The sequence below is a fragment of the Synchiropus splendidus genome, chromosome 2, assembly GCF_027744825.2.
Source record: "Synchiropus splendidus isolate RoL2022-P1 chromosome 2, RoL_Sspl_1.0, whole genome shotgun sequence".
Taxonomy (NCBI): Eukaryota; Metazoa; Chordata; class Actinopteri; order Syngnathiformes; family Callionymidae; genus Synchiropus; species Synchiropus splendidus.
Genome location: NC_071335.1, coordinates 19,881,950 through 19,909,005, shown reverse-complemented (window position 1 = coordinate 19,909,005; position 27,056 = coordinate 19,881,950). Strand labels below are relative to the sequence as shown.

The window sequence follows — 27,056 nt, the reverse complement described above, 5'->3', positions numbered from 1 at the left end:
GTGGAGCAGTCGGCTTACCTCCATAATGAACTCTCCGTCACGCTGTTGAGGTTGAAGTCAAATAATTTGGTCAGCATCAGAATCACCTGTGAAACAAGACAAACACTGCGATCAATGTTCAGGTCTATTGATCAAACATCCAGCGGGCAGTGTCAGTGTGAGAATGTCAGCACGGCAAGTAAACAGAGGCATTCGCACTGGTGCGCTGTTTGCCTGTCTGGATGCCGTTAATGATTGCATCTCTGTGTGAGACGGGATCTTTTGTGCAGTTGCAAAAGTCACTGCATGATTTTTGTGGGCTGAAAATAAGAGCTTCATACTGATTTTATGATCCACTTACTTCCGAAACGCAGTCTTGCATGATAATAGTGTCAGTTCATATTACTCACCGTGAAGTGATGCGGCAGTGCATTATCAATTCAACAAACCTTTATGCCATTTCGGATCCGAATGCGAGATCGCCAGACAGCAGACGCAGTAGTTTTGGATTTTCACTCCACGACCGTGATTATAATTTCAACTTATGCGAGGAATATATCAAACAAAAGAATCAAACGTTGCACGGTTAAGACACTGAGAAAACTCCCGTGTGTGAGAGTGAAAGTGAGAGCAACAGGAATCATGTTGTGGAAAATGAAAGTGAGGCTTACTCTGTGTTGGTGTTGAAGTAAACCTGAGGGAGCAGGTGTTATATTTGGTGAACGTGGTGTGAGTGTTCGTCGCGGATGCTGCCTGAACTGAGAAGACGACAGTGTGTGTTGGTGGCCTTGGTTCAGTCTTGCATTCCACAGAGATGACAAACTCAGCCACCAGCTGCATATGACATTGTGGAGCACCTTCCTCTCTGACAGCAGTACGAGCAGTACAACAAGTATTCAGAAGTATTTGCATGGCTTGAAGGCTGCTGTTCAGTGCAAGGTACCATCCACTCCACCACTTGCCCATGCCAGAGGCTCTTACAGCCTGTGCAACCCACCCACCTACCCACCAGACCCTGACCAAGTCTAGACTTTCTTCCATGGCAGCTTGTCCCAAGATGATCCTCCTGTGGGGCTGTCACTCCTGAACTTACTGAATAAAAACTCAGTCTGGGCATCACTAAACTACCGATGATGTCACTGGTTGCGAGCTCCACCCGACTTTCCAGGTTTGAACTGGTTGTTTTTCCGTCAGAAAACTCCAGTCAGTTCAAAATCACGTTCCACGCTGGTGATGGCTCTGCAAGAGTTGGTTGGTGGATCGCTATAGCTTGAGTGCAGACCTCTCCATCACCAGAAAAACTGATCCACAGATACTAGCTCCATCTGCTTCTAGAGAGAAACTATCACACTGGCTTTTCTCGCACGAGGAGACATCAACAGATCCTATTGTTTCATTTGTCTCATTGGCTCCAGCTTTTCCATTTCCAAATGAATTCGACACACGCACTGTAAATGCCTCTCACTGAGCCCTTAAGGTGAATAGATGAGAATAAGTGGGTCAACCCAAGACTTGAGGGAAAAAAAAACACAGAGAGAAAGTTTACATTTCACTCCGAGCTCATCACAAGTACAGAAATGTACAATCTATTTACTGTGTGACTGGAGGTGTTTTCGAAAATGGTTGAAACTCTGAAGAGGCGAGCAAGTCTTCGCTGGGAATACTGCAATTTGGTTTCATACAGCCTTTTTTATTGTGCTCTCCTGCTCGTGTTTCATTCTGATAACACAGCCAACGTCCCTCGGGACATCTTGTCACGACTTTGACGGCTATCCGATGACCTCTAGGTCTTGTGGCTAACCTGGGGCACTAACGGTCACGTGATACTGCGTGGGTGAAGAGCACTGCACCGGCACACTCTTATCTGTAACTTTGCCAGCAGGGGAAAGTGCTGTACGTACAAGACAGATGAGACACACTTTATTTCCCTGTACACAGGCACATGGCAACCCAGACAGCGACTTGTCCGCTTTTCATATAGTTGTGATAAGAGATTGATTCTCAGATATCCAGACTGAGTTGGACTTGAATAAGCAAAGTGCCCAGACTTTCCCCTGCTGTGGGGTCAATACAGAGGTGTTCAGGTCAACTTTCGGCCCATTAATGCTTAATACGGATCTGGATACGGATGGATTCTTTGGCGGATATGGACCGCACAGAGCAGTGCCATAAGAAACCATGGGGCACAGCGTTGCTGTTACTAACATACATAGCTCTAATGAGACACGAAGGAGATGGCAACAATGGCGGAAATTCTCCGTCCAACAGTCGCAATATATTCAACGGCCTCACAGACCATCACCTCCTACACCTTCCATTTTCCTCTTTAGTGCAAGAGGTACGTGATCAATACTTTCAAGGTCGCCATGTTGGTTTAGGAGTTTGTTGTTGTCATAAACTTTTGACAATTGTCACTGTCATTGTCATCATCAATGACCAAAGATCAACAAAAAATCATAATGATAATAATTACTACTCAGGCTACTTCCTGTTTGTGCGACATTAATAATCATAGGTTCATTGTTCCTATCGTTCGTGCGGCATGAGTGTCTTTTATGTAGTCAATACCAATTTTCCTGCAATGATAAATGGAATCAATAATTTGTGTATTTTAGCCAATGGAGTTGTGTGTTGTGCGGTGGAAGCAGAGACAGTTTAGAGCTAAAATCAACAGTGCTGTCGCACGAGTGATCTGTCTCACACTGGAGCAGCAAGCGTTTGGTTCTCAGCGAGCCACCGCGGGGAACGCTTCCCCTCAGCTGCATGAGCTTCCTGTAAACACAAGCGGAACAGATGCACCTTCGGTTGTTGCTCTGCACCCGCAGGTCGGGAACTCTGTGTTCGGGTTTGTCACATATGCAGCAACATCTGTGGATTTCAAAAAAAAAAAAAAAAAAGCCTTGTTCACCAGACCGACTCGAAGAATCCCGAAGACTCGCTAGGATGGCAGGAGGCGTGATGAGGAGTGATTGGGGAAGCGAGCTCGCATCGGGAGAGTTTGCCTGGGGAATGAATAACCTTAAATGTCCGGAATAGACCTTTGCATGCTAATGACCGGCCGAGTCCATTCAGCAGCCCAGCTGGAGGATGAATTCACACTCACACCATAGCTCTCCACATTCCCGCATGCTCCAGCCTGTATTTATTTCGCCCCTCTCACTGCCGCCCCTCGTACGAGCACAGAAGAAGCTAGCAGTGGAGAGCAGTTATGATTTTAACATGTCGGTCCGCTTCCTATTCCACTGTCTTTCTCGGTGGCTGGTCCTCAGGGTGAAGGTTCTGGACTTCCAGGTGTTTACTGATTCTTCCCTTATGTGTGTGTGTGTGTGTACCTCTATCTTTGTGAGAACCAGTATGAGTTTTTAATCAACAGTGTGTGGACATTTTTGCAAAGTGAGGACATTTTGACCGGTAGTAGTAAAACACATAAAATCACAAAACTAAGTATTCTGTGATTTGGCTGGGGGTCAAATGTATCTGACCATGTGAATTCACACTTGCATCACTATACCAACCTAAATTTACATCTCAAATCCCAACATCTGATGCAACAGACCAGCCTCCTTGAATCACCGGCGTCCAGCACGACTTCAGTGTGCTACACTTTTGACCAATCAGATTTTGTGTTGGTGAGTCGAACTCATCTGCCCGGGGCTTTCAGAAACTGTAACGCAATTCTATATATATTAAGCTGTGATATCTTATCTGAGCTCAGATTCACTGACAGCATTCCTTCCTCTGATTGGTTGGTCAACTGTTCACCCCATGTTTATCAATCAAAACACTTTGGTGGACATCTGGACACGTTAATACGGCAAAGGACCAGAATCAGGTATACAGTATTTGGCTATCATTCCTCATGACGGGTGTCGAAGTAGAGCCCTGCCTTTATTTTCTAGTTTTTTGACAGTCATCGTAACCCCCTATGAAATACATGATGACCTGACCTTCAGGAGCGGTTTGACACCAACCCAAGACTCTCATGTTTGGTCTTCACTTTCTTTGTCGACCATGGGGACAAGTCTCAAGTGCGACTTGCTCCGTCACCATGGTGACACCGTATTGTCAAGTGTCGGCGAGCGAGAGCAGAGCAGCACGCCAACCAAGGAAAGCATAGTTGGGGGAGTTTTTTTAGAATACATCTACGTATAAGGGTCTAATATAAATGAAAACAAGGGCTCCTTGGGAAAAAAGGCAAAATATTAATAATTTACTTTCTTTGAAAAACATGTCTAAAAAATGTATTCTAGACTGATTAAAAATAGTGAAAAACTGTGGTGGGTAGAGGGGCCTGCTCGCACATTTATTTTTAGATGAGAACCTTCCCTACAATTCTATGAACCTTTCCCAAGTGAGCTTTTCCTCAAGCATGGAAGCGAGTTTCACCGTCTCTGTGCTGGAAACCGTCGACCTGTGTATGACTCTTGTGTTGTTAACTTGCAGCGGCTCTAGTCCAGGTCTCCTGCAGTTCTCTCTAGTGAGGCTTTGCATGCATGCAGTCGTGCAAACAGCTACAGATGTTAGGGATTAAAACTCTTGAAGGTCAATTCAATTCGAGACTTCATAAAAGTACGTAGGTCAGAAATGTGTGACTTTGTTTTGGCAGAAGAGTGAGGATGTATCAAAGTAACATTTAGCAGGGAAGCAAAGAACTGGAAAGGGTCAAGGTGAGTCAACATCACAGCGATGTAAGTGTGTGTGTGTGTGGTATAGCTGGATGACTTGGCTTCATTAGTTGAAGGGTAGTGTGCGAACCCTTCAGCCGTCTGTCGGCCACATATGGAGAGTTAGTGTGCAGTCGTCAGCGAGCGGTCCTGTCAGATGGTCTCCCACTGGAAAGTGCATATGCTCCAGCGCTGACCGTGCCAATTAGGCCAGCAGGCTTCGCTCACTGTAAGTACGACGATTAGGCCAAGCTTTCCCTCCGCTGGGGCCGGCAGCAGAGACGCCTCTGGACACGGCCTCGCTCACGTCTGACAGGGTGTGCAGGGGAGCGTGAAGGCATCGACAAGAAGCTGGTGGCCATGTTTTTGAAGTGAAAGAAAGACGGGGAGTGATTACCAGAAGCGCCGGGGCAGCACGGTTAGATCCGCTACAGACTTCAGCACATGCAGACAATTGTAGCAGCGCGGCACAAACGTCCATCCATCATCCAGGTATCCATTATCCATCCATCCATCTATCATCCATCCATCATCATGTATCCATCCATCCATGCATCCATCCATCATCCATCAATCATCCATGTATCCACCCATGCCTCGATGTATAAATCCATCCATCCATGCATTCATGTATCCATGCATCCATCCTTCATTCATGCATCCATGTATCCATCTATGGAGGTGCCTATGACAAGTCTACTTTGCATGCTTGAGAATGACCAGTGTCCTTATAGACAGTCAATCAGAATGAAGGCCTTATGTGACAATGATTGCTAGGTATGATGACAAGGAATATTTGTATTTCGCTAACTTGTACCATAACAAACGTTTCCACCACTTATATCTCAAAACTTTTCAGGTCGTAGCTTTCATGATCAAACAACCCCCCTATCCATCTCTATTGCGCACCCTTCTGTCATGTTTCTTACCCAACACATGTGCCCCCACCCTGAACCCACTAACCAAGCAACGCCTCTCCCGTAACCATCATAAAACCAAAGAAAAAACATGTTAAAACTTTTCAAATTTCTTAATTCACCAGCTGTTTCCCAAACCATCCAAACTAAAGCTATCACCTCAGAGCGGCAACAATCATGTTCATGAATCAGGAGTGGAAGTGTTGCTGTGAACCAGGGGAAAGTCTTGGCGAGGTCTCATTAGGTGTACACCGCTGACATTTTTAGCAGGGTTCAAAAGTTGAGCTCATTATTTGACTGCTATGAGAGAAGAACAGCGTGTCGACGGTGAGCCGGCGACTTTAACAACAGCGCTACAGCAGGTGGAGGTTTAACCTGGTGTCAAAGAACGACTGTGGAATTAGGTCATTCAACTGGGGAAATTTAAGGTGGGGTTTTGAGATGTCATTTTGGGGAGCAGAGTGTGTTCAGTAACTATTCGGTTATTTCAAATGTTTGCCCTACAACAAGTATCACAGTTAATCCAAATATCTATATTAACATAATTTATGAATGGTGGCACCTAAGTGACTGAGTGACCGGTTCTGAAAGAAACCTAAAATACTGTTTTCATCAAAGAAATGAATGCAACCTCTCTGGAGGACCTCCTGTGGAGGGGCTGACCCATTACCATGTGAAGATGTGGTGGGGGTGTGGAAGAATATGTCAATCACCGAGGATAAAGAAAGATGGAGGAGAGAGACTCAATGCGAGGTTGGTGGTGGAGTGAAGTGGAATGGGGAGCGTCACGGGAGGTGGCCTGTCTGACAGTGAGTCGTAGAGTGGAGATATGGATTGACTCTAGGCTGATGTGGACTAAATGTAGACCAACAAAAGGCTGGAATGGACCATGAACTGTGTCCATGCTCTTGAGTCCTAAATCTAAATGGCATCGATCAGGTTTTGTGAGGAGCACATCCTCATATACACTGTATATTGACATTGGGAAAGATGAGCCTTGCGTCCTTTCCTGACGCCAAAGGCGACTGTCCAGATTACTATATATTTTGCTCGTGACATCCGAAGTACTTCAGTGAATAGAGCTCCCAAATGTCTCCCCTGTGCCTTGAGCTCCCAATGCTGATATGCTACACATAGGAAAGTGTTTTGGACTCCATTTCTACCCCAACACTTATGTGTCAACATGCAACACCAAAGGCTTCCTATGGAGCCAGAATAGGACGCTACAGTCTAATACAATGTCAATATATTACGCCATGGGAGAGAACCCTGAGTGCTGTGACAGCAGCATCGGGACTGAAGCAGAATAATAATCTACATGTGGGAACATGGCAGTAGCCACCACGTCCTTAGAGCAAGAAGGTTGCGGGTCACACTCTTGGATGAGTCCACTCACTCTCGACTTTCCTTGTCTGTGTTTCCTCCGGGCTCACTGTCAGTCCACAACAGAGGCTATCGATGTCTATGAAGAGTCAGTCTATGTCCTGTGATGGACAGGATGGCCCCTGAGACTCCAGCCTCCCAATGATCCCGCAATGGGGAATAAGTAAACTCACAAAGCTATAATTCATATCTCGCCAACAGACGTCGGCGCCGCGGGTGGGGATCAGTAGCAGATGTGTCTCTGCAAACCTTTAGGTGTTCAAATTATTCCTTTTTTTTCTAATCAAACGCACGCCTGAGCTGCCAGCAGACGCCGTTATCTCCGCTACCGTTTGGTAATTGTCCTTGGATGGAGGAGAGAAATAAACCGGCATGGATCAAAATTCCCAAACATGCATATATAAACAATAATTACCATTTCCTGAGGCAGAAGGAGGGAGCGTAAACAAATATGAAACGTATTAACAGATATTTGCAACAGCCAGTGTTTGATCTGCGGGGCATTATCAAGCGTTTGTTTTCCTCTCATCTGATTTTTAATCACGTGAGACCAGATCACCCGAGGGGGACGGATGCAGCGCAGTCTTCCAGTGCGGCGGAACGCAAGGCTTGTTCTGAGGAACAAAACATGTTTCTTCTTTTTTTTTAATTGAGTTGTTTTGATTAAAAATGCTTTCAGAGAGAACGGTAAATGGTTTCAATCTACAACAATGGAGGAGGAAGAGACGTGTTGGTGAGTTCCTGGACAACTGTCTGCTGGACTGTGTCGGGAATAAGAGTGGAAACTTTAGAAGAACTTCCACGTCAAGTTGTTTATTCTGACCATAAATCACGCTGAGCTCGCACTCAACACAAATATTATAAAATATTCATGAATACTAGTCGAAATGATGTGTCTGGTGGTGAATCAAAATGATTGGAAACTGCAGCTGCAAAGCTAGTCCAAACAACACACCTCATATTTCAAGGAGCAGACGGCGTACGTCTGACTTTTCACGTGCTTTAACGCGGATTGATCGACAGTCTGAGGTTTGGCTGCTGCTGCAGATGTGTTTATCCTCGTGGGACCCCAGGAAGTAGACTCAGAAGGACCCCCGAAGTCTGAGGCCTCATCACGTCGGTGACTTTACCTGTCATAAATAGATGGTGATCGATAGGGGCTGATCCATCGGATCAATTTGGCCCCTCTTTTGTACCAGCACTTTCTTAGAAGTAGTTTTGCAGATCAAGGCTGATGCATGGAGCCGCAGTCGGTCTATTTGAAGCCGTGTAACAGAAGGTGCCGTCCTCACACATTCTAATTTGGTAGAACTGGCATCCTGGTGGCGCCCAGAGAGCCGAGGATTGAATTTGACTTTCTTCTCCCGGATACGTGTGGCTGCCTGTGGGAGCCTTTAATCAAACATGCTTCTCCGTCACTTTTCCGTTCAGTGCTTTGAGGAGCATTTCTGCAGCAAAGTGGCATTCAGTCATTCGCTGGAGAAGTCAGCTGCGAGTCCGTCGAGGGGGCAGCAGTGGAACGTCCACAGTGCCTGCCACACTGGACTGGACTGTTGGATTCCAACAGAGGAGGAAGAAGTCCTGTAAAATGTTACTTGATTGAAAGTAAAAATAGACACTCTTCAGCTTTTGCACGAGGCCAAAGGTTCAACATCTCTGATGCGAAAGAACTTTCCAGCAGAACTACAACACATTCAATACATAGTATGCTTGAAGTCAAGAGTATTTTCTGACCACACTCTCAGTTCTTTGATGTTGGAATTGTGCCTTTTTGAGATCAATGGAACAGCAAAGCACATCTCTGGAATGATCCTCCTCCGCTGATGGTATGCCAGTCATTGCGAGTCGCACTTGACACCTTATCAACAACTGTTTCTACTTCGTTACTCTCCACCTCTGTATTCCATTCAACAGACGTTTATTTAGACTATTGTTCAGCATTACCCATCAAAGAATACACCAGCTGAGAGCACCCTAACAGCAACATCTGAAGATCTGCCAAAGACCTGCTCCTTTGGTTTCACACCATCCAGTGTGTTTTCTACACCTGTTTAACTCAGCTACCGAGGAGACAAGAACCAACTCTCAGGACTGCTGGGGTGATTATCTCCATCGACCTGCCTTCTTTTTAGGACCTACCAACGGACAAAGGACCAAGGAGCCCCATCCAGGGGCACCGGATGGAAGGACCGCACCATGATAAGGAACCACTTGAGGATGTGTCTAATAAGCATCTCAGCACTTTGTTGACCAAATCACTGAAGTGTCTTTGGACACAATAAATCTGTGGCCTGCCACTCAACACTTGCATTGAGTAGTGTGCTGCGGCTGTATCATCTCACTCAGTGATTCCAACGTGAGGGCTGCGAATGAAGCATGTGTCTGATAAAGCAACTGGAGGCTGAAGAAAGGTTTGGACCGAAATGTCCGACCTTCTGTTCTCGCTTACCCTCGCAAATTAAGCATTTAAATATGCATTTAACCTCAAATTTTGAATCATATTCATGAGGCAGTTTAAGATGTAAATGAAGACGTAGTCAGCCGTGTGTTTAGTTGCAGCTGTTGACAGACGTTCCCTCCAGAAAACACTGTTTTTCCTCTGTAAATGAGGTGGGAGCGTTGTGTTTATGCACTGTCTGGTCTGGGTGTGCGCGATGTGTGTGATGTGTGATGAAGCAGCCAATGAAAAACTGTCTTTGGAAAATCCCTGAAATGAGATAACATACAGGGGTTGGACAACATATTTTGTTTTTGGGTGGCTACGGTACACATAGCTGTGGATGGCAAACACATCCAGAAAAACTGTCTGAAATGAGCAGTCTTAAAGTCTTAACTAGAATGTGAGTCCTTTAAAGACAAACATCTCCTGTTCCTCTCCCCAGAAATGCCCTGCAACTCAACAGAGTTACCGAAAATGTAGGTGCTTTCTTTCATCTCACATCTCACTGGAGAGGTGCCCAGGGCACATCCAGGCAAGAGCCACCTCAGCTACGCCAAGGTTCAACTCTGAGACCCTCTCAGAAGATTGAGTTTCGAGACAACCAGCTAGGAAAACTCTTGTTCTTTGGGTCACTACAAAGCTGGAGAAAGACAGGCAATGTCAGTGTGCAAGAGCTTTGGCTTTTGGCTCAGCTCTTTCTTCACGAGTCCTCATGATTGCATGCAGTTGTTTCATGATGATACACTGATGTTCCTACGTCTAAGAGGCCGTCAAGGAGCATTGATGGATTACACTGGCTTGGACTCAAAAGAGAATCATCGTGACAGCACTTGATCCCAAACTCCTCCAGAAGCACCCAGGAATTCTCATCTATAGAGGGTAAAATCTGTTGACAGATCGATGACATGCAGCCCCTGCAGTGTTTTCAGACTCTGAGATCCAAACTATTGCATTAGCAGCATTTTACACAGCGTCCTCCCGCGGGAAAGCTCTTGATCATCTCATTACGCTGCTGCTGAGACAAGGTCGTGACCCACATGATTACAATTTACATCCTGTACGGCGCCGTCACTTGAACAGGCGCGTTAACTTTCCGCTGCCGCGCATGTAGCATTTACATGATGAGAGCGACGGCGCTACTCAGGCGCTTTGAAGCTCCAGAGGGGAAGACAGGAAACCAAAAGAGGGTCAGTGGCGCTGTTTGGGCAACGTTGTTGTCGGAGCTGATTAAGATGATGCTCAGGTAGAACGGCTGGCTTATGGGAAGTGCTCACTCTTCCATCAGAATGCTCTAATCAACTTTAATTAAATGCAAATGATGAGAATAGGGAATTTTAATTCAGCATAATGGGAACAAAGGGGGGGATGAAACGAAACATAAGACATAATAACTTAACAACGTCGTCTTGCTCAGCAGGCGGCTCCTGAGGGGTCTTCTTTTAATCTTGCATCGCCCCAGGCTGAAGCTCTCCAGCCCTTCAGCGTCATAAGGGGGTGGAATTAGACACAGACGCTGCGCTGGATTCTTGTCGAGACGGGTGACACTCCCCTTGTGTCTTCATGTCCCGAGCACAGTGTAGAAATGCTGACCCACCACAAACCAGACAGGACTGCCAGCTCCTCAGGTGGGTCCTTGCGAGCGGTGCCAAAGTCAATGAAATGTTCCACTTTGATTTCACTATTTCAAAGGGCTGTCGCTTAGAAACTGTTAGAGACGAAGGCATATTGTGAAAGAGAGGAATCTTGAGTGCGACCCAAACTTAAGATGGAACTAAATTCACTCATCTAACTGGTATATTGTGAGGTCACCAGGTGGAGGCCTTAGTGAATTATATTATTTTTATAGATGTTTTTTCTAATCCACCAGAGATACGCTTCCTTGTCTCTCCAACAGCAATGGTGATGGCTGGGCATCATCACTCTTACTCCACCACAGCCTGCACTGCATGTTCTCCTGTGGCTTCTACTGTGTCTGCCGCTATTTAAGCTTTTTTTTTTTTACATTCCTAGCATGTTTATTATTTTACCATGCCTCCACTAAGGCCTTGGACCTGGTGAGTTTAACTCCAAAACGTTCAGTAGAAACACACCCTCAGTTGTTGCTCAGATAAAAGTACCAGGTGGACGACATCTTGCTTGTGTAAAGTAGTAACTGCTTCTGGTGCTATATAAGCAGCTGGGCTTGTCTAAGAGCACTCAAGCTGCTTTCTGCAAGTTTGCATTTTTGGTGCCTAAAGGGTTAAATCTGGGTGTGACAGAAGCATCACCAATCTCAATTCAAATCATCATGCTGCAACTTGTACTGTCTACTCTCAGTGACAGCCTCTGACTCTTTGGACTCTCTCTCCACACTGCTGCACTCTCTCCTTCACCTCCCCTTCTCTGTCCACTGGTTGAACCCAAACTCTTGAGCTCATTGGCTAAATGAAGTTGAGGAGTCACTCTCAAACAGTTTGCCTTTGATTCCAAACATTCCATTGGACCTTCATGGGGAATGGTATCACGTCAGTGGTTTCTGAAATATTCTTGCCAGTCCAGGGTAGGGGAAGAGACGTCATTCAACTTATGTGTGTTTGCTGAACAAAGGTGACGCCATCGTAGTTTACGTTGGCTGATTCAGTAGGATACCAGAGGTAGTAAATCCAGGACACTCAGGCCAAACTCCATCAGCCACTCACACTAGCAGCAGTGTACATTGTGCAACATCAACCGAGCCCGTGAAGCTGAGCAGAACCCTTGAGTCCATAGTGACACGGCTTCACCTCAGACTTGGCGCCGGTAAACCAGCACATCTGCAACGCTGCGGAGCACAAACCCAAAGACTCCAGCTGTCGTGTCATCACTCACCGTCCACTGTCATCATCAAAACAACAAACAAGAACAGGAAAGACTCTAAATCTTTGCTGCTTTTACTTCACTCAGACAGGAAATAAAGCAACCACAAGGTTATTGGATATTTAAAAAAGAAATTCTGGCTAGTGTTTCCATATTTGCTCTAAAATCTCAAGTTTAATTATCATCATTCATCTGAAACCTTCGACTACAGTCACCCTGCTCTCGTAAATCAGCCCTTTAACACGAAGCTGAAAGTGCAGCCACTTCCTCAAACCGGCTTCATAATGCTAGGGTGTCATTTGAAAACACAAATGATTGAGTTTTATGGCTTTTCAAAGAACATTTTATGTGATGGTGTCCTTCAAGGCCTGTGTTTCGCTGCCGTGGTTGACTCCAGAGTGCAGGGACGAGCTTAAGAACGCTATTGAAGGAATAAATCCATGGACAAATGAACAAGCTGGCAGAGCTGCGCATGAGAAGAGCTCAGGTGAATCACTCCCCTTTTAAGTATCATCTGTCGAAGCTCATTGAATCCCACACTCTTAATCCATCTGTGGGTGCCAGCACCTCACGTGTGTCGCTGGTTAATGTAGCGAAAATGACTTAATACGACTATTTACACTTGCTGCGACCATCAGTTCGGTGTCAGGGGCTCATCAACGCGAGCTACCGAGGATGAACGATTTGGAAGCATTTAAATTTCTGCTTTTGAAAAGGAGGGGCATATTCTGTAGCCTTAAACAGCAGATGCCGCAATGAGAGCTACTGTCTTTCAACCAGGTAGTGGCCTCAGCAACTGCCTGAAGCTAGCCACAGGACAAGCTACGTCGGGTGCTAAATGGCAACGATCTGCTGAGATAATTCGCAAGTTGGAATTATGTGACTTGAATTATTCAGTCAGCACTTTTCAGTCACTGTGGGCAAACCTCCAGAAGTGAAGTCACCAAGTGGTTCAGTCCCAAATTCATTCACAAAGTATCTTTACACGTTCGCGACTAATAGTAGAGCACCATCGTAGCCCTGATTATTGTCAATACTGTAGAAAATTCCAACACTCCTGAACGCATCATTCGCACACATGCAAGATACATAGATCAGTGCTTCACCTGAGATAAAGAAGTGAAGGACAGCAAAACGTCACGTGTAAAAATAACATATTCCTTGTATATTTCAACCTGATTATCTCAAGCAGGTAGCACAAGCAGCTTGATCTACAGTGGCCTGGAGTGGACAAAACGTCTCCCTGAGGAGGGGTTCATGAGAAAGTTAGTACTTGCGCAAGTGAAAAAATTATACTTCTTTTAAAACATGTAACAAGCCTGCAGACAGTAGCCTAATCTAAAGTAAAAACCCATTAGAATCGTCCTCACAAAATAATATAGCCAATCATCCAAAAACATAAATTGGACTCACCATTTAACCCCCACAATATTCTGACTTTAAAGAACCTTCTCTGCCTCAGTGTCTCACCAAAACTTCTTGCTCACTCCCAGGTGGTTCATCCCAGTCTCAAATCATCAAGGTGCCTTGACTTCGGAAGAGTAGTCCTAAAGAAACTGCACAGTTGGGAACGGTGTTTCCCTCTAAACACATTTTTACAAAAAAAAAAAGCTTTTAAGTGACGTTCATTTAAAGGTCCAAGGAATTTAATTTCATCCGTATGTCTATCATGGCAGAGAAAGTGCTCCTCCACATCAAGAGATGCCTGTTAAGGTCGGGTCCAGGAGGCGGCCCAGGGGCAGAGCCAGGAAGCACCTCACTATGATAACAGATGCTTTTGGAAGTCACAATAAAGTTGATCAGTCTGTGCAGGCTTGAAAAAGGCAGCCAGAATAAAAAGCTTGTGCAGGTCACTTGAGTGGACGCGTCTGGTGATGTACACAGGGTGGATGCATGCAAACACTCTCCACTCAGGCACAGCATGGATTCCCTTTCCTGGAGTGAGTGTGCACTCACAGGCCATTACTCCGGTGAACGACAGAGACGTTCTGTTGCGATGAATGGCTTCACACTGTTTACTCTTGATAGCGATAATGAGTAGTAGCCACTTTGACTGTGATGTCATCGCCAAATGTGAATCCGACAATAGCAATGGCTGTTGAATGTTCTGCGCTCTCCAACAATGCTCATTCCAGGAAGAACATTTTGGGGACTGGTCTGCGGCGAGCGGTCAATTTCCTCTGAGGGAAAAGGTGAATCTGTGAAAGGTCATTGCCTAATCTGTCAAACCATTATGACGGGATTGATTTGTGGGCTCCCACAATTTCCGGCGAAATTTCTGCTGACTCAGCGACATTTCCAAATGGCGGTCAGGAGATATGAATGGCAGGACTTTGTTGGACGTCAGCGTCCGTGTATTCAGGGAAATGTAATTACTGTTGTGGGTGAAGCAGATAGTGTGATTAGCGAAGGACGTCCCAGAGCCACGGGAGGAACGGCCTGGCTCAAGCCGCTGCTCGGCAGATCTGCCTCATCAGCTCTTCTGTGTAATTTGCTTGATCAGTTGTCGTCATATTTACCCTGGATAATTAATACAAAAGTGTCCAACTCGCAAGGACGAGAGAGAGAGAGCGAGAGAGAGCGCTGGGGTCTTATCTCGCTCCTCTTGTCTAATCTTATCTGGGCTTTTATGTTGCTGAGGAGCAGGAGCCGCGAGGGCTTCTCCAGGCAGATGGGTCAGCATTTAACCAGGGACTAATTAAAGTCAGAACAAAGTGAACAAATATAAATACTTGGACTGGAAGCATCTTCACTCGGGAGGCAGGGTCGTTCTACCCTGAGTGCCTCATGGACGGTCAAGCTCCAACAGAGCAACCTCTTAAGATGCATTGCATTTGAAGCTTTTGCTCAACATTTTCAAATAATCCAAGTTTAGCCACATTAATGTCGAGCGTCAAAGAGATGAGTCAGAGTAGTTAATTTATCCACGTTTTAATTTATCTTGCATCAATTTACAGTAAGCAATGTGGGCTATTTATGCATATGTCTCATTCATTTGTAAAATGAATCATATATATTATTTTAGGGGGTGATCAATATTAATATCAATGAATATTTTTGAGATTACAAATTCATTTTGGAACTTGAGAACATTTCCCAATCCTCCTGTGCTGAGCCAAATTGATGCTTTATCCATTGTGGTGGACTCTGGAATCGGACTCTCATCTACCATCTACTATCTAGACCAAACACATACATTAAACAGAATGGTTCCGACGGTTCGCCCATATATGGGAGGGTCATCCCTCGTAAAACACCCAACATGGCGAGGGTTTGCTCCAACATGGCTGAGGGAAAGGCACAGGAAACTACTGAAACAGCTGGTTGTGGACCAACTATTTTGGTTCAGCCTCGCCCTTTGCTTCATTCTGTTTCCCCTGGCATTTGGGCTGACAGCCGTTCTGCCATGTTTGGTATATTGTCGGATGCTGCATATTGCTAGCAGGAGCTTCAGGGATCAATGTGCACTTAATAACCATCAACTCAATTGTTGGATTTTCTGCTCAACATTCATGCCCCCGGTGTAAAAAGAGCTCTTACACCTCAGTGTGGGAGGAAAACATTGCGTTAGACTTTAATTACATATTTATTAGTGCGCAGGACTCGCTCCCTCAGCCAGCAGCGGGGTCCATTTATCGCAGTGAAATGGAATGTCTTTGCTCTTTCCTGCTCTTAACCCTGCCGCGTCGCTCCATGCTGTCACTGCACATTTCTAAATATCTAGAAAATCCATTGGCCGGGCTTCTCTGTGCTGTCGCTCCCCCCGCCAAGACACGGCCAGCATCTCCACTTGTTTCGCTGCATAGATCTCATTACTTAGCTCTGAAACAGAAGGTCAAGGATCAGCAAATCCTCACTTCTGGCCGGGCTTATGATTTCATTCTGATGCAATTTTCCCTCTCCAATTCCCTGATTATCACACTCCCGGCTGCCAATTTGATATCTCTTCTGTCTAAGTTCAGACACATTCACTCAGGTTCAATTTTCAGCAGGCTCTCGCTCAGCAAGACGCGTGTATGCTTTTGCATCGCTTCTGTTTTTAAATGAAGCCACTCAATGGTTGTAAACTCTTCCATCTCTTTGATGATGCTGAGCTGGGCATCATGCTAGAGTCTGAGGTAAAGGTGGAGAATGTTAGCGTGTGTGAGAGCGGGGCTCTTCAGCGACTCCTTAATGCAGCAAATTAATACATACGTTCCGCAGGGTCGGGATGTAGAGTGTCAGAAGTAGCTTGGAGGGAGATGGTCAGCCATGTTGGTTTACGTCCACCCCGAGTTCCGCTTTTTACTTTACATCTATTCTACATTTCAGTCATGGGAATTTGGACATTTAGGAATGAATTCAGAATCCTTCACGTTGGAATCGCGATGCATCTAAGAATCAGTTTTCCCCCACCCCTAGGACCCATGAATATCTGGTCAGTAAGCCTGACTCAGGGACTGGCCCTCAGTGCTGGTTATAAGTTGGTGGATGGAACTCTGCTTGAGTGAGTTCGTCAAGACATTTTGTTTGAAAAACAGTATGAAACACAGCACTAATAGCGCAATTGCAATTGCAATTGCAACATTCCATTGTGTGTTGAAATGTGTTGTTTGACTTTATACTGCATTATTTGGTGGTCTTGTACATACACGTTGGTTAAAAATTCTTAAGTCAGAAATATGGGAGGATCATCTTACTTTGTAAGTGGTGACAATCTGGGTAGCAGATGATGTGATGAGCGATATCAGTCATGAGGACGTTGTATAGCTGGTGAGGCCAGAAGACTAAGCTCTCTGCTCTGATTTCTCCTCTCACCTTTAGACACCAGCAGCGTAGAAACCCCAAAAACAAGACCTTTCTCTCTGTGGACTGAAGTCTTAGAGAGCGTAGAACCACTGCTGCTCCACTCGCGAGGTGTTCTGGGTCAGTCCACCATGGTGGAGGAATACTTTGTCAGTTAACCTGGCAACCCTTCTGCAGCAAAACTCATGGAGGTTTCTGGAGAGGGGAAAGTCACGCTGCAGCTGTTGCCCCCACGACCTCTTGATAGCGGCAGTAAATGGCTGGATGGAGTCTGAGTTATTACCGTCATTAGCTTCATAACCAGCTGCCTGTCATTAAACCGATGAGTCCTCGAGCTAGGATGAAGTAGCGCTGTGGCTGATACGAGATGAGATAAATATTAAATTGTAACATCAAGTGCTTCTGTAAACAACACTGGGTTTTATGAATTATTCACATTTCTCATCCTCGTTGATGTCAGAACTTTCTGTCAGCAGCAAAAATACTTTTACTATCACACATGGTCCTAAAATTTGATTTCCATTTCAATGTTTTAGCTGTAAAAAAATACCGGGAGGATTCATCACCCTTCACAAAGATTAATGGTGATGGGCCGACCACCGGAGGTGTCCTTGGCTCGGCAAAACTTGATCAAAGTCACGGAAAGTTGCTCCCAAGGACGGATATGTTTCTGCATTTCTCACCGTCTGATTGTGCCGTTTAATCGCGACTTGCTCGCAGCTGCTGTGTTAAGATTAAAGCCCAAGTTATTGGGAAGCCAGATGCTGCCACCACTGAGTTCCAAACCCAAAACTGCTGCAAAGGTCCACTGGCCATTTTGGGAATGTGAGCACGATTAATCCTATTAGAGCGTGTTGACGAACTCTCCAGGTACCATGTTGACACATGGCGTCCCCGCTCTAATCTAATGTGGCTTTTGGAGGCTGTTCAAAGAACTCAGAAACGCCATCAGATGAGGTATAATTATGAGCCCACGGGGTGAGAATCGCCCCAGCAACTCAAACAAACAGGTGGCAAATGTGGTTATGGACGGAGGACATGTGGCTCAGCTGGTCCTGTAGGCGCCGCAGATGTGATTTATCATGGACGGAATCGTACAAGTGAGTGGCGAGATCCAGAAAAAAGCAGATGCCTCTTCTTTTATTCAAAAAGCATTTTTAAAAAAACGTCTGTGGTCTCATCCATCTTCCATGTTTTATCTGAGGTTTGGTTGTGGGGGCAGCAGCTGAAGAAAAGAGACCAGGACTCCCCTCTCCTCAGACACCTCCTCCAACTCACCGAGGGTAAATACCGTGGTGGTGGGGATGTCATGGTTCGGATCTTTGGATTTACGAGGAGCTGGAGAAAAAGAATGCTAGTGTTTATTGACAGCACAAAAAAGTAGCGCCACAGCACACAGCAGTCCACAAACATTAGTTGGTGAATGAGTTGGAAGCGAAAAGTCCTCCTCCACAGGTGTTGGCAGCACTTACTATGAACAGCATCCAATAGTGGCAAAGAGTAGTAAATGATTCTACCCGATTCCAGCAGGTGTTCCTCCATCGCAGAGCTATACAAAGATCTGCTGAATTACCAGGATTAGCATCACAAGGGGAGACACCAGGAGCTCTTCACAGTAGTGGGGAGTGGTGGTAGAGGTTAGACCCTTCCTTCACTCAAGAAACTGACCCTGCCTGTCAGATCGACTCCGTGGCGATAATGTTACAAGAGACACTGGTTTACACGCTACGTAGCAATAACGTCAAAGCCGAACTTGTCTTTTCTGAGAAGAAGTGGAGCCACAATGAGCCAGTCTGTCAGACAGTGAGCTCCTCATTTACAACCTTAAAGCTTCTATCAGCAGTGAGCACAAGAAAAATCCACTGCTTTACATCCTCATTGATTGAGGATTACACTGTTTTTTTTCATATCAAATCCTTCAAAAGAAGAAGAGCTTAGTGCGACCACCTCGACTATTTCGTCTCATCCCCTCCGCCGACTGCAGCGTCTCCCCTCCCCAACTTCAGACCAACATTTGAAGTCGGCAAATCGCTATAATCTGAGTTGATTACGGATGGAGGACAAACGACTTCTGATGCTTTCAGACAAACTCTCTCTGTTCTGTTCGTCCTCTGAACTAAATCAGCTTCCTCCAGGCTGGACTCTACCTCAGGTGACACCATCCACTGCGGCTGAGTGGATCATGGACGGCGTCTCATCTCCCGCAGTCGTCCAGGTGAGACTCAGAACAGAACCTCTAGTGCTCCACATCCAGAGTGACTGGTCGAGGAGGGCCTCCCGTACAGGTGCCACCTCACACTGCCACTCTCACTGCTCTGGGCTGTGACACATTTCCTGTACAGACCAGCAGGGGGCGGCACATACAGATGTGTTGTTCCACGAAGGAGAAAATGAAATGCTTAGGTGTGATTAAAAGATCAGGTGTGTTCACGGCAAACGCAACTGTCACGACAAAAGCGACCGATTGACAAGTGAAGTCGTAGAGACGCGATTACGTGCAACAAGCATGCTGCCACATGGGAGAGAGGGATGTGATACGTTTGGAGCGACAAGTTTGCTGTTTCAGTGTGGTTCAAGCGACCTAACGTTTGAAACGTAATAAAAGTAAAAGGTTTAGTTCAGAGGGAAAACTCTGAACTTTGGCAACAGGTTTAGGCACATGAACCTTTTGCCGCCCAGGGTTACAGTGATGTACTTATAGTTAAGGGAAATGAAAGAGCAGCTGAGTATAGCGGTTGCTAGCTCACCAAGCTTGTAGCTCCACTGAAGGTGGTGATGGTCTAAAAGACAGCAGTGTCCAAATCGTGACTATGGGCTACAGTTCTGCCTCACAGATCCACCATGTTGACTCTCCACTTACTTTACACCCGCCCCCAGCAGACTGACCCACTAGATGAACAAGAGGCAGTGGAAGGAACAAAACCATCTCTTTGGGGTGAGAAGCAGGACAAGCACCATCAAGAAAATCGAATGACTCTTTTATTGAATCTCCCAGACCTGGGAACCCCCGAAAAATTCTCCTAAAACTTGGAGCTTCCTGATGGGGTCACCAAAAGGACAACACAGTGTAATTGCTGAAAATGTATGCGCTGCTTTGGCTGGAATTTGATCAGGATTTTCTGATCGCTTCAGCACGTGTAGAGTCGCTTTTCTTCCCAACAATACAATATGAATATAAGTACACGGCAGATCACCGTCCAGCAGAGAGTCTCAGACTCATTATCTGAATCGAACGGCTCATGAATTAAGCATAAAGCACATTTGCTAAGCTTTCGGCAAATTATAGTCGGAGCAAGTTAGACTTTTCAATCAGCGGCTTCACACAAAAAAAGACACTGTGTCGTCCTCGCTCTGCTATTTCCAGGTAGGGGCTGAATGGTGGTTTCACAAAAGCCAAACAGTTCACATAATTACAGGAGAGAAGCGGCGGTCCAGACTGAACCGCGGCACGTCTCCCGACTGCTTAATGCCTCATTACGACTCCCTGGCAAACACAAACTTGAATCAAAGAGGTGATTATTGAAAAAGACTGTCTAATCCCCCCTGAAGGACAAGAAATCACACGAAACAGAGCATTAGGCCTCCTAAATACTGACGGTATTACGGCAATTAACAAAGAGCAGGCGACTGGGGAGGAAATATGAAACACAAAAAAGAAGAGATCATTGTGAGACGGAGGCTCCCATTAGCCAGGCTGATGCACGAGCCGGGGCCGGCTCTGCCGGGCCGCACAGCTCAGGCTGGTGGCTGCGCTCCAGCGGAAACGCTCGGCCCCACCACGGAGCCTGCCAAGGTCATGTCTGATGAAAACATGATGAAGCAGCAGTTTATCTTTCTACTTTCACTCCATCACTCCCCCTGCCCTCCGCACACACCGTCTTGGCACAGCAGCAGGAGGTGGCGCTGGAGTTTTAATTACAAGGACTTGTGGAGTTAATTGAACAAAGCGCCGAGCCTAATTTCACTTTACAGCAAATCAAGATGTTAGTTATGTAAATTCACACCGAGGGACTTCTGCCAGCCACCAAAGTCATTTTCTCCCCCCCCCCCCGGCTTCAAGCTGCTGCCTCTGCAACCCACCTGAGGGACTTTTCCTCTCACTCTGAACCCTCCTTTCAAGTCTCCTTATGAATTTAACATGACTGCACAGAGACATGTTTATTTACCAGAGACCCGGCCTGTCTGTCTGACTGTACTATTCCTCAAACGATAACAGTCTTGTAATCTTTAAATATAAATCCCCCTCATGGAGAAGAGTGTAGAAATCCTCCTGAAATACCCTCTGTGCTTTGAAATCTGCACACAACACAGACACACTGCAAAACTACTTTATTGGGTACACCACTGGAGTTGCGTGGTAATTACAACTGCTATATCACTTCAAGTTTTTGTTACATTACGTATGTCACCAACATCCTTTAGCCAACTCCAAAGTCCAGGATATCACACATACTGAGTCATCCACCTTGTTACTTTAAAACTGTAGTTGGTCTTTAAACAAAGAGACTGTTACCAGACTTGTTCAGTGAGAGGGCGGGGTTTAGAGAGATTGTTTACGTCAATTTAAAACGATGGCCGGTAAACTCACAGGAAATGCAAAACGCCTCAACAAATTTGGAAGCTACGACACAATTAAGGCGCAACAGTACTACATCAGTCACCATGGAAGTCACCGGAAGAGCCGGGACTGCTGTCGCCAAGGGCCAAATGGCTGAGCAAGGAAGTGGCGAGAGATTTTCGGAAAAGTGTTTGAGTTCTTTCTGGTTTTAGGAAATCTGCTATATTTGACTTTTAAAACTATTATCGTATCCACGAGTACATGTGCTCGTATGAGCTCTATATTGCTGAGAGCTTTCCCGGCCATCGTAGTTCAATGACTCTTGAACAGAGGCAAACCGTGTAGCGCAAAGAAGCTATTCCAGCTACCACATCTTAGCAAGAGGCTAAAGAACAACAAAATCTGAACAGAGAAGGCCAAAACTGTATCCACCTAGAAATGATCCAGAACACAAAAAAAACATCACATTGGAGAAAACATCGGGATTGATCAGGATATGGAGCTAGCGGCTATTGATCTGTTAACTGAATCTAAGAAATAGCCTCCTGTTAAATGTATCTACAGGTCCCGGCTGCAGGTTTTAGTTTGCAGTGTGGATGTTTTAACATTAGTTAGAATCAGTCGATTATATGTAGAAATAAACGTCTCCTTGTGTGTTTGCTACAAAGGCCTCAGAACCAGTTGGGTTCCGCGCCGTGTTGGATGAGACCACGCCCCATATGAATGAGAATTTTCCAAAGTTAGCTACTGTGCCGTTCGGTGTCTGTGTGGTAAAGAGCAGACTCTTTAATGTTCGATCACGTGTAACCATAGCAATGTGATTCAATTCAAGGCCTCGTGCATCAACATGGCGCAACAGTGCACTTGCAAATAGTCAATATTTGATGCCTTAGGAGTGATGTGGTCGGAAGACTGTCAGCATTTATGTAGCTATGTGGTGATCAATACTGAGGAAAGATCGACACATTACTAACCGAGGAATGGTTAAATGATTTCACAAATCATTTAAACAGTGCTGACTCTTCGGTTTCCCAAATACTGAGTGAACTTCTGATTATCTTAATTAGCATGCTAGTCTGGTAGCACACATAGATACCTTCGATGAACTAAAGTGAATAATAGAAGCAGTAGAAGTAGTGAATAAAAACTGTGTTCAACACAAGAGATGAAAGCTCACTCAACTAGCAGGATGATCTCTCAACATTCTAAGCTCCGCCCCCTCTGGGAGCAAAGGTAGTCCAGCTGCAGACAGAAGGTTTCCACCCAAACTAATGAAGATAATGATGTAGATTTGACGTTCAATACCCATCAAACATCTGTTTAAAATTGCAATAACGCTCCCCAGTTCTGCAGCGTTTCTCCGCAGATACTATTTCAGACCGTAACTTTGATTTGACGCATCTGACTTCAATGTACGCCGAGGACACATCCTGCCGACTGACAGGCGTTGAACGTCGAAACTGTCGTGCATTTTAATGAGCTCAAATAGATTAGAAGGAATCCTTTACTGCTGACACGTTGTTAATTTCATGTCGCTGCCACATGCGCGTGTGGGAACACAGCGCAAGACTCGAACCTTGGGTCCAATTTGGAAGCAATTCGGGGCCATTGGATGCAGCACTTCATGAAGCTGAACATATTGATCAACCCTCTTCATCAGGGTGACCTGGTTTTACATACAGGGGCTCTCTAACTTGATATTCAGCGCAAGACAAACCTGCCGGTGACACCATGTTCAAGTCTCACACAGAAGCTTCTTATGGCTCAGAATGGATTCAACAATTTAATCTAGACATGAAGTGTCTGAAGAAAAAAATGGCAGACAAGATCCTTCACCAGATGGGGGAGTATCCAGGCTCATGCTTGGACAGAAGGATCAGAGTTGTGTCTTTGGTCATGATGAATAAAGAGCTGAGCCAAAAGACAGAGCTCCTCACCGACCAGTGGATTTCTCCTCTCACCTGTGGTCATTAGCTCAGTAGTGATCTGAAGAGTTTCCTCTGCAAGGTCGATTGTATCGATTGTAATGTCTGATGTGCGCCCCATTAATATTGTGATCCATGATAAGGCAATGAGGAAACATTTCTGAAACATGACTGAGGAGCGCAACATGCAGCGTGGAAGTGGAAGGGATGGTGGTGTTTTTGAATGGAAAAATCCAGAAAAAATCAGAGTTGCTGCTCCTGGAACTGAGCGCTTGGCCACCTGACGGAACAGAGCTGGTGCGGACGGTGAGAGATGTGGGGGAGATTCACGTTTCGATTGTCATCAAACCAATAAACATCAAAATTTTCCTCTTTGCTTCCGCGGTCGGCTACATTTCATTCCATGGGACAGTTCAAGTGAGGAGTGATCGGCCCTCCTCACGCACTTTGATCACTAATATTGAGCATGTTCGACGACGAGACAAATCCTCTGGTGACACAGCCCACACATGAGGATTCGCCAACAGGATCATCTAATAAGAGATAAGATCATGGGGAGTTGGTCAAGACATGGAAAACATCGAGTCAAAAACAACCTGATTATCGTTCTGTTTGTGAGTTACATGCGAGATAAGCTCATTCATCCAGGAGAGTAGAGGTACTACAAGAGAAGCTGCCAGTGAAGAGTTAAAGAAGAGGGAGCCCCGGGGCAGAGCCAGGAGGCCCTGAAGCCATTATATCCTCCTGATTTAGTGGAAAAACACGGAGGTCTCTCTAGCTCTGTTGTGGGGAGCGAGAGAGCATTCTGGGCCTCTTCACTTCAGCTTCTTTCATTCAGCAGAATTTCAAATTCAAGGACACATTTAAACCTGTTCACTATCTGCTGTCGACGTCAGGATTTGGCCTCGCTACTGTCCTATGAAGCAATCCACAATTGTATTCCAGACGCGGCGTTTATCTTTGAGGTTTATTCAATGATTCCCTCTGAGTGATAGACACATCAACACAGGCTGAAGTCCCCTGGTGCAGGGTGCAGACGCCCGGTTCACTCGCTCCTCCGTGAGGTGTGCTCTCCGGCCCTCTCGGGAAATTTGATGCAGCTGCAGGCAGAGTTGATAACAAGAAGTGTTTTCTATCTGCTTCCCCTCCTATCCATCTACACCCGGACCTTATCTTAAACACAGCAAGGTGGAAGGCGGCGTGGGCTTGTTGGGAGCTGTCAGCGGCGCTTCAGAGCGGCGCGGCTCGCTGCTGGTGATAGCACTGTGGCAGCGGCGAGGATGCATTATACAGCTGATGCTTGTACATTTTTCATAAGGAGCAGCGTGCTGGAGTCGATAGATGTCAGAGTAGCGGGTGGATTCTGGTTTCACGCTACAATTCTGCCAGAATTCCCAGCAACAATGAGCCATGAAGTGATTGCATATTGTTGGCTTCAATCAGCCTCATTCTGCAGTGACGGAGGAACGAGTTGTTCAAATCAAACTTCCGGAAGAATCTGTTTCATCCAAGTCTGTTAAAGACAATCAAAGCTGACTGAAGTGCACTCAGATTTCCTCCTGTTGTTGGGTGAGTTAGTCACGCACTGGTTGACCAGTGGGAACTGTTAGATCCTCTGCTTCCACTCTTCCTCAAGTCAGAATGATGAAGAAAAGCTAGCAAAAGAAGCTGGAGAAGCTCGCTGTGGCATTGATGGTCACCCGACTGAGCCAAGCAGGAACAAGAAGGGATGTCACTGCCTGATCTGGTCCACCTGCCTGATGTGGTGCGATGGAAATTCTGGTACTGGAAGCGGAAGTTAGCAACACGCATGCCTGAGTTCTACCGACTGCCGTTTACTGGTGAGCGCAAGTGCACATGGTTTGTGAACAAGTTTGTGAATTTCTTTTTTTAACAGTATTTTTTTTTAAATCTAACATTGTAGTTGTTTTCTATCCAGCATTACTGAATCAATAATCATTTCAAGCTCCTCCAACACATTTGACCTCCACAACGCATTGCTACCGATACATTCATTACTGAGTGTATGGGAAACGTTACTCCTTATATTTGTTTAAAACATTTGAAAGGAGCAGGTGTGAGCTCTTCTGCTCTTTTTACACTTTCGCTGAACAAGGTTTATGCACCGACGGACCAGATCAGGCCGACAGATCTGATGTTGTCACGTTGTCGACTACGACAACGTGACAACATCATTGTGGGAGAAATACAAGACAAACGTCACAGTGAACCCGTGTGCGTTGTTATCTCAGGGTCCACATCAGGTTTGGTCTGAGTTGAGCAGCGTTTACTGTGCTCGCCAGTAAACGTTAGTTGGTAGAACTTGTGCTTATGCGTTATTAACCTCCGTTTCCAGTACCGGGATTTCCAGACCACATCAGACCAGATCAGGCAGTGACAGGACGAAAGAAAACAACACCAGACGTATGGATTGGACGCAAGTCTTTTGACCACCTAGAAACCTCTCTATTGGTGTGAAGGTGTGAAGTCAGTTCAAACTTTTGACTTGGATGTTAAGCACTCTATGTAGTAGGAGGTGCCATGATGGCAGCAAAACATCACGATCATGTTACTAGCTATCCTAACTGGTACGGAGCAGTACCCTGCCTGGGGTTTGTTCACCATGAGGGAAGCCATCTTTACAGATCTCTACAGATCATGGTTTTATCAACATTATTTTGGTGGACTTTATTCATTGGCCAGTAATGGATGCCTTGACTACAGAACTTCACAAATAAATAGCCCAAAATCACGTTGTTAAAACCAAAAATACAGCAAATTTAGAAGAAGCGTAATGGGACACTGACATTCAGACGACACCCAAGCAGTAGAGGAATATCACGAAACAAAGCAGATTTTTCTCCGAACGCAAGAGTGAAACAAAGAAAAAAGAAAATGAATCACCCGGCATCATCAGTCCAGGCCACTGTGATCGGATTGCAAATTGTTTCTTAGCCCAGCATGAATCCCCTAAAAAGCTCTCAAGATTTCGTCCGGGCAGCATGAGTCCTAGTGATTTGCTCCTAGAAGTGCCTTCAGAAATACTTCAAACAGACAGCACCGACCCGCTCCCACACTGGGACAAATTGCAGGCCTTTTTTTGCTTCTCCCTCGTCACTCCAGTGATTCAGTTTAAGTGAAGTCAGGAGTGATGTTCCTCGGCGGGATTCGCCAACCAAGCTCTGGTGGTTTTGGCTGGACTCCAGCTTCACAGTTGAGATAAGTGAGCGTAGTTAATGCGATACATTATGACATGGTAATGCAGGGCGAAATTCAGAGCTCCAACACTTCAGGTCTTCAACAGACATTCTCCCCCAGGCGACTGACTTGTGTACCAATGCTGCTACCGAACATTCACCTCAATTTAACGCCTCTTTTCTATTGGCCCCTTTACTGACTAGCATTTTGAGAGACCGGCACATCAAGCGTCTGCATCCCACCTAAATGGGCTCAGTCAATTCTCCCATTAACTTCAGTTGCTTACCCTGATGGCAGCTGATGGCTTCCCCTGAATGGACTTCAGGTTATAGTCATAGTCTAAGCTTCTTTTCTTTTGGCACAGAGGGCATA

At 45.7% G+C, this 27,056-nt stretch overlaps 1 protein-coding gene across 6 annotated transcripts in view; it reads right to left on the bottom strand.

The window, feature by feature from the left end:
• LOC128754807 (VPS10 domain-containing receptor SorCS1) overlaps positions 1-27,056 on the bottom strand; it is a 109,805-nt gene that overhangs the window by 59,592 nt on the left and 23,157 nt on the right. For all 6 annotated transcript variants that reach the window (XR_008413982.1, XR_008413983.1, XR_008413984.1 and 3 more), the window contains exon 2: positions 19-86. Coding sequence is in view for 3 of the 6 variants with exons in the window: in XM_053857718.1 (XP_053713693.1) it covers positions 19-86 (68 nt within the window). In the remaining 3 variants the exon portion in view is untranslated. The remainder of the gene's footprint in view (positions 1-18; positions 87-27,056) is intronic.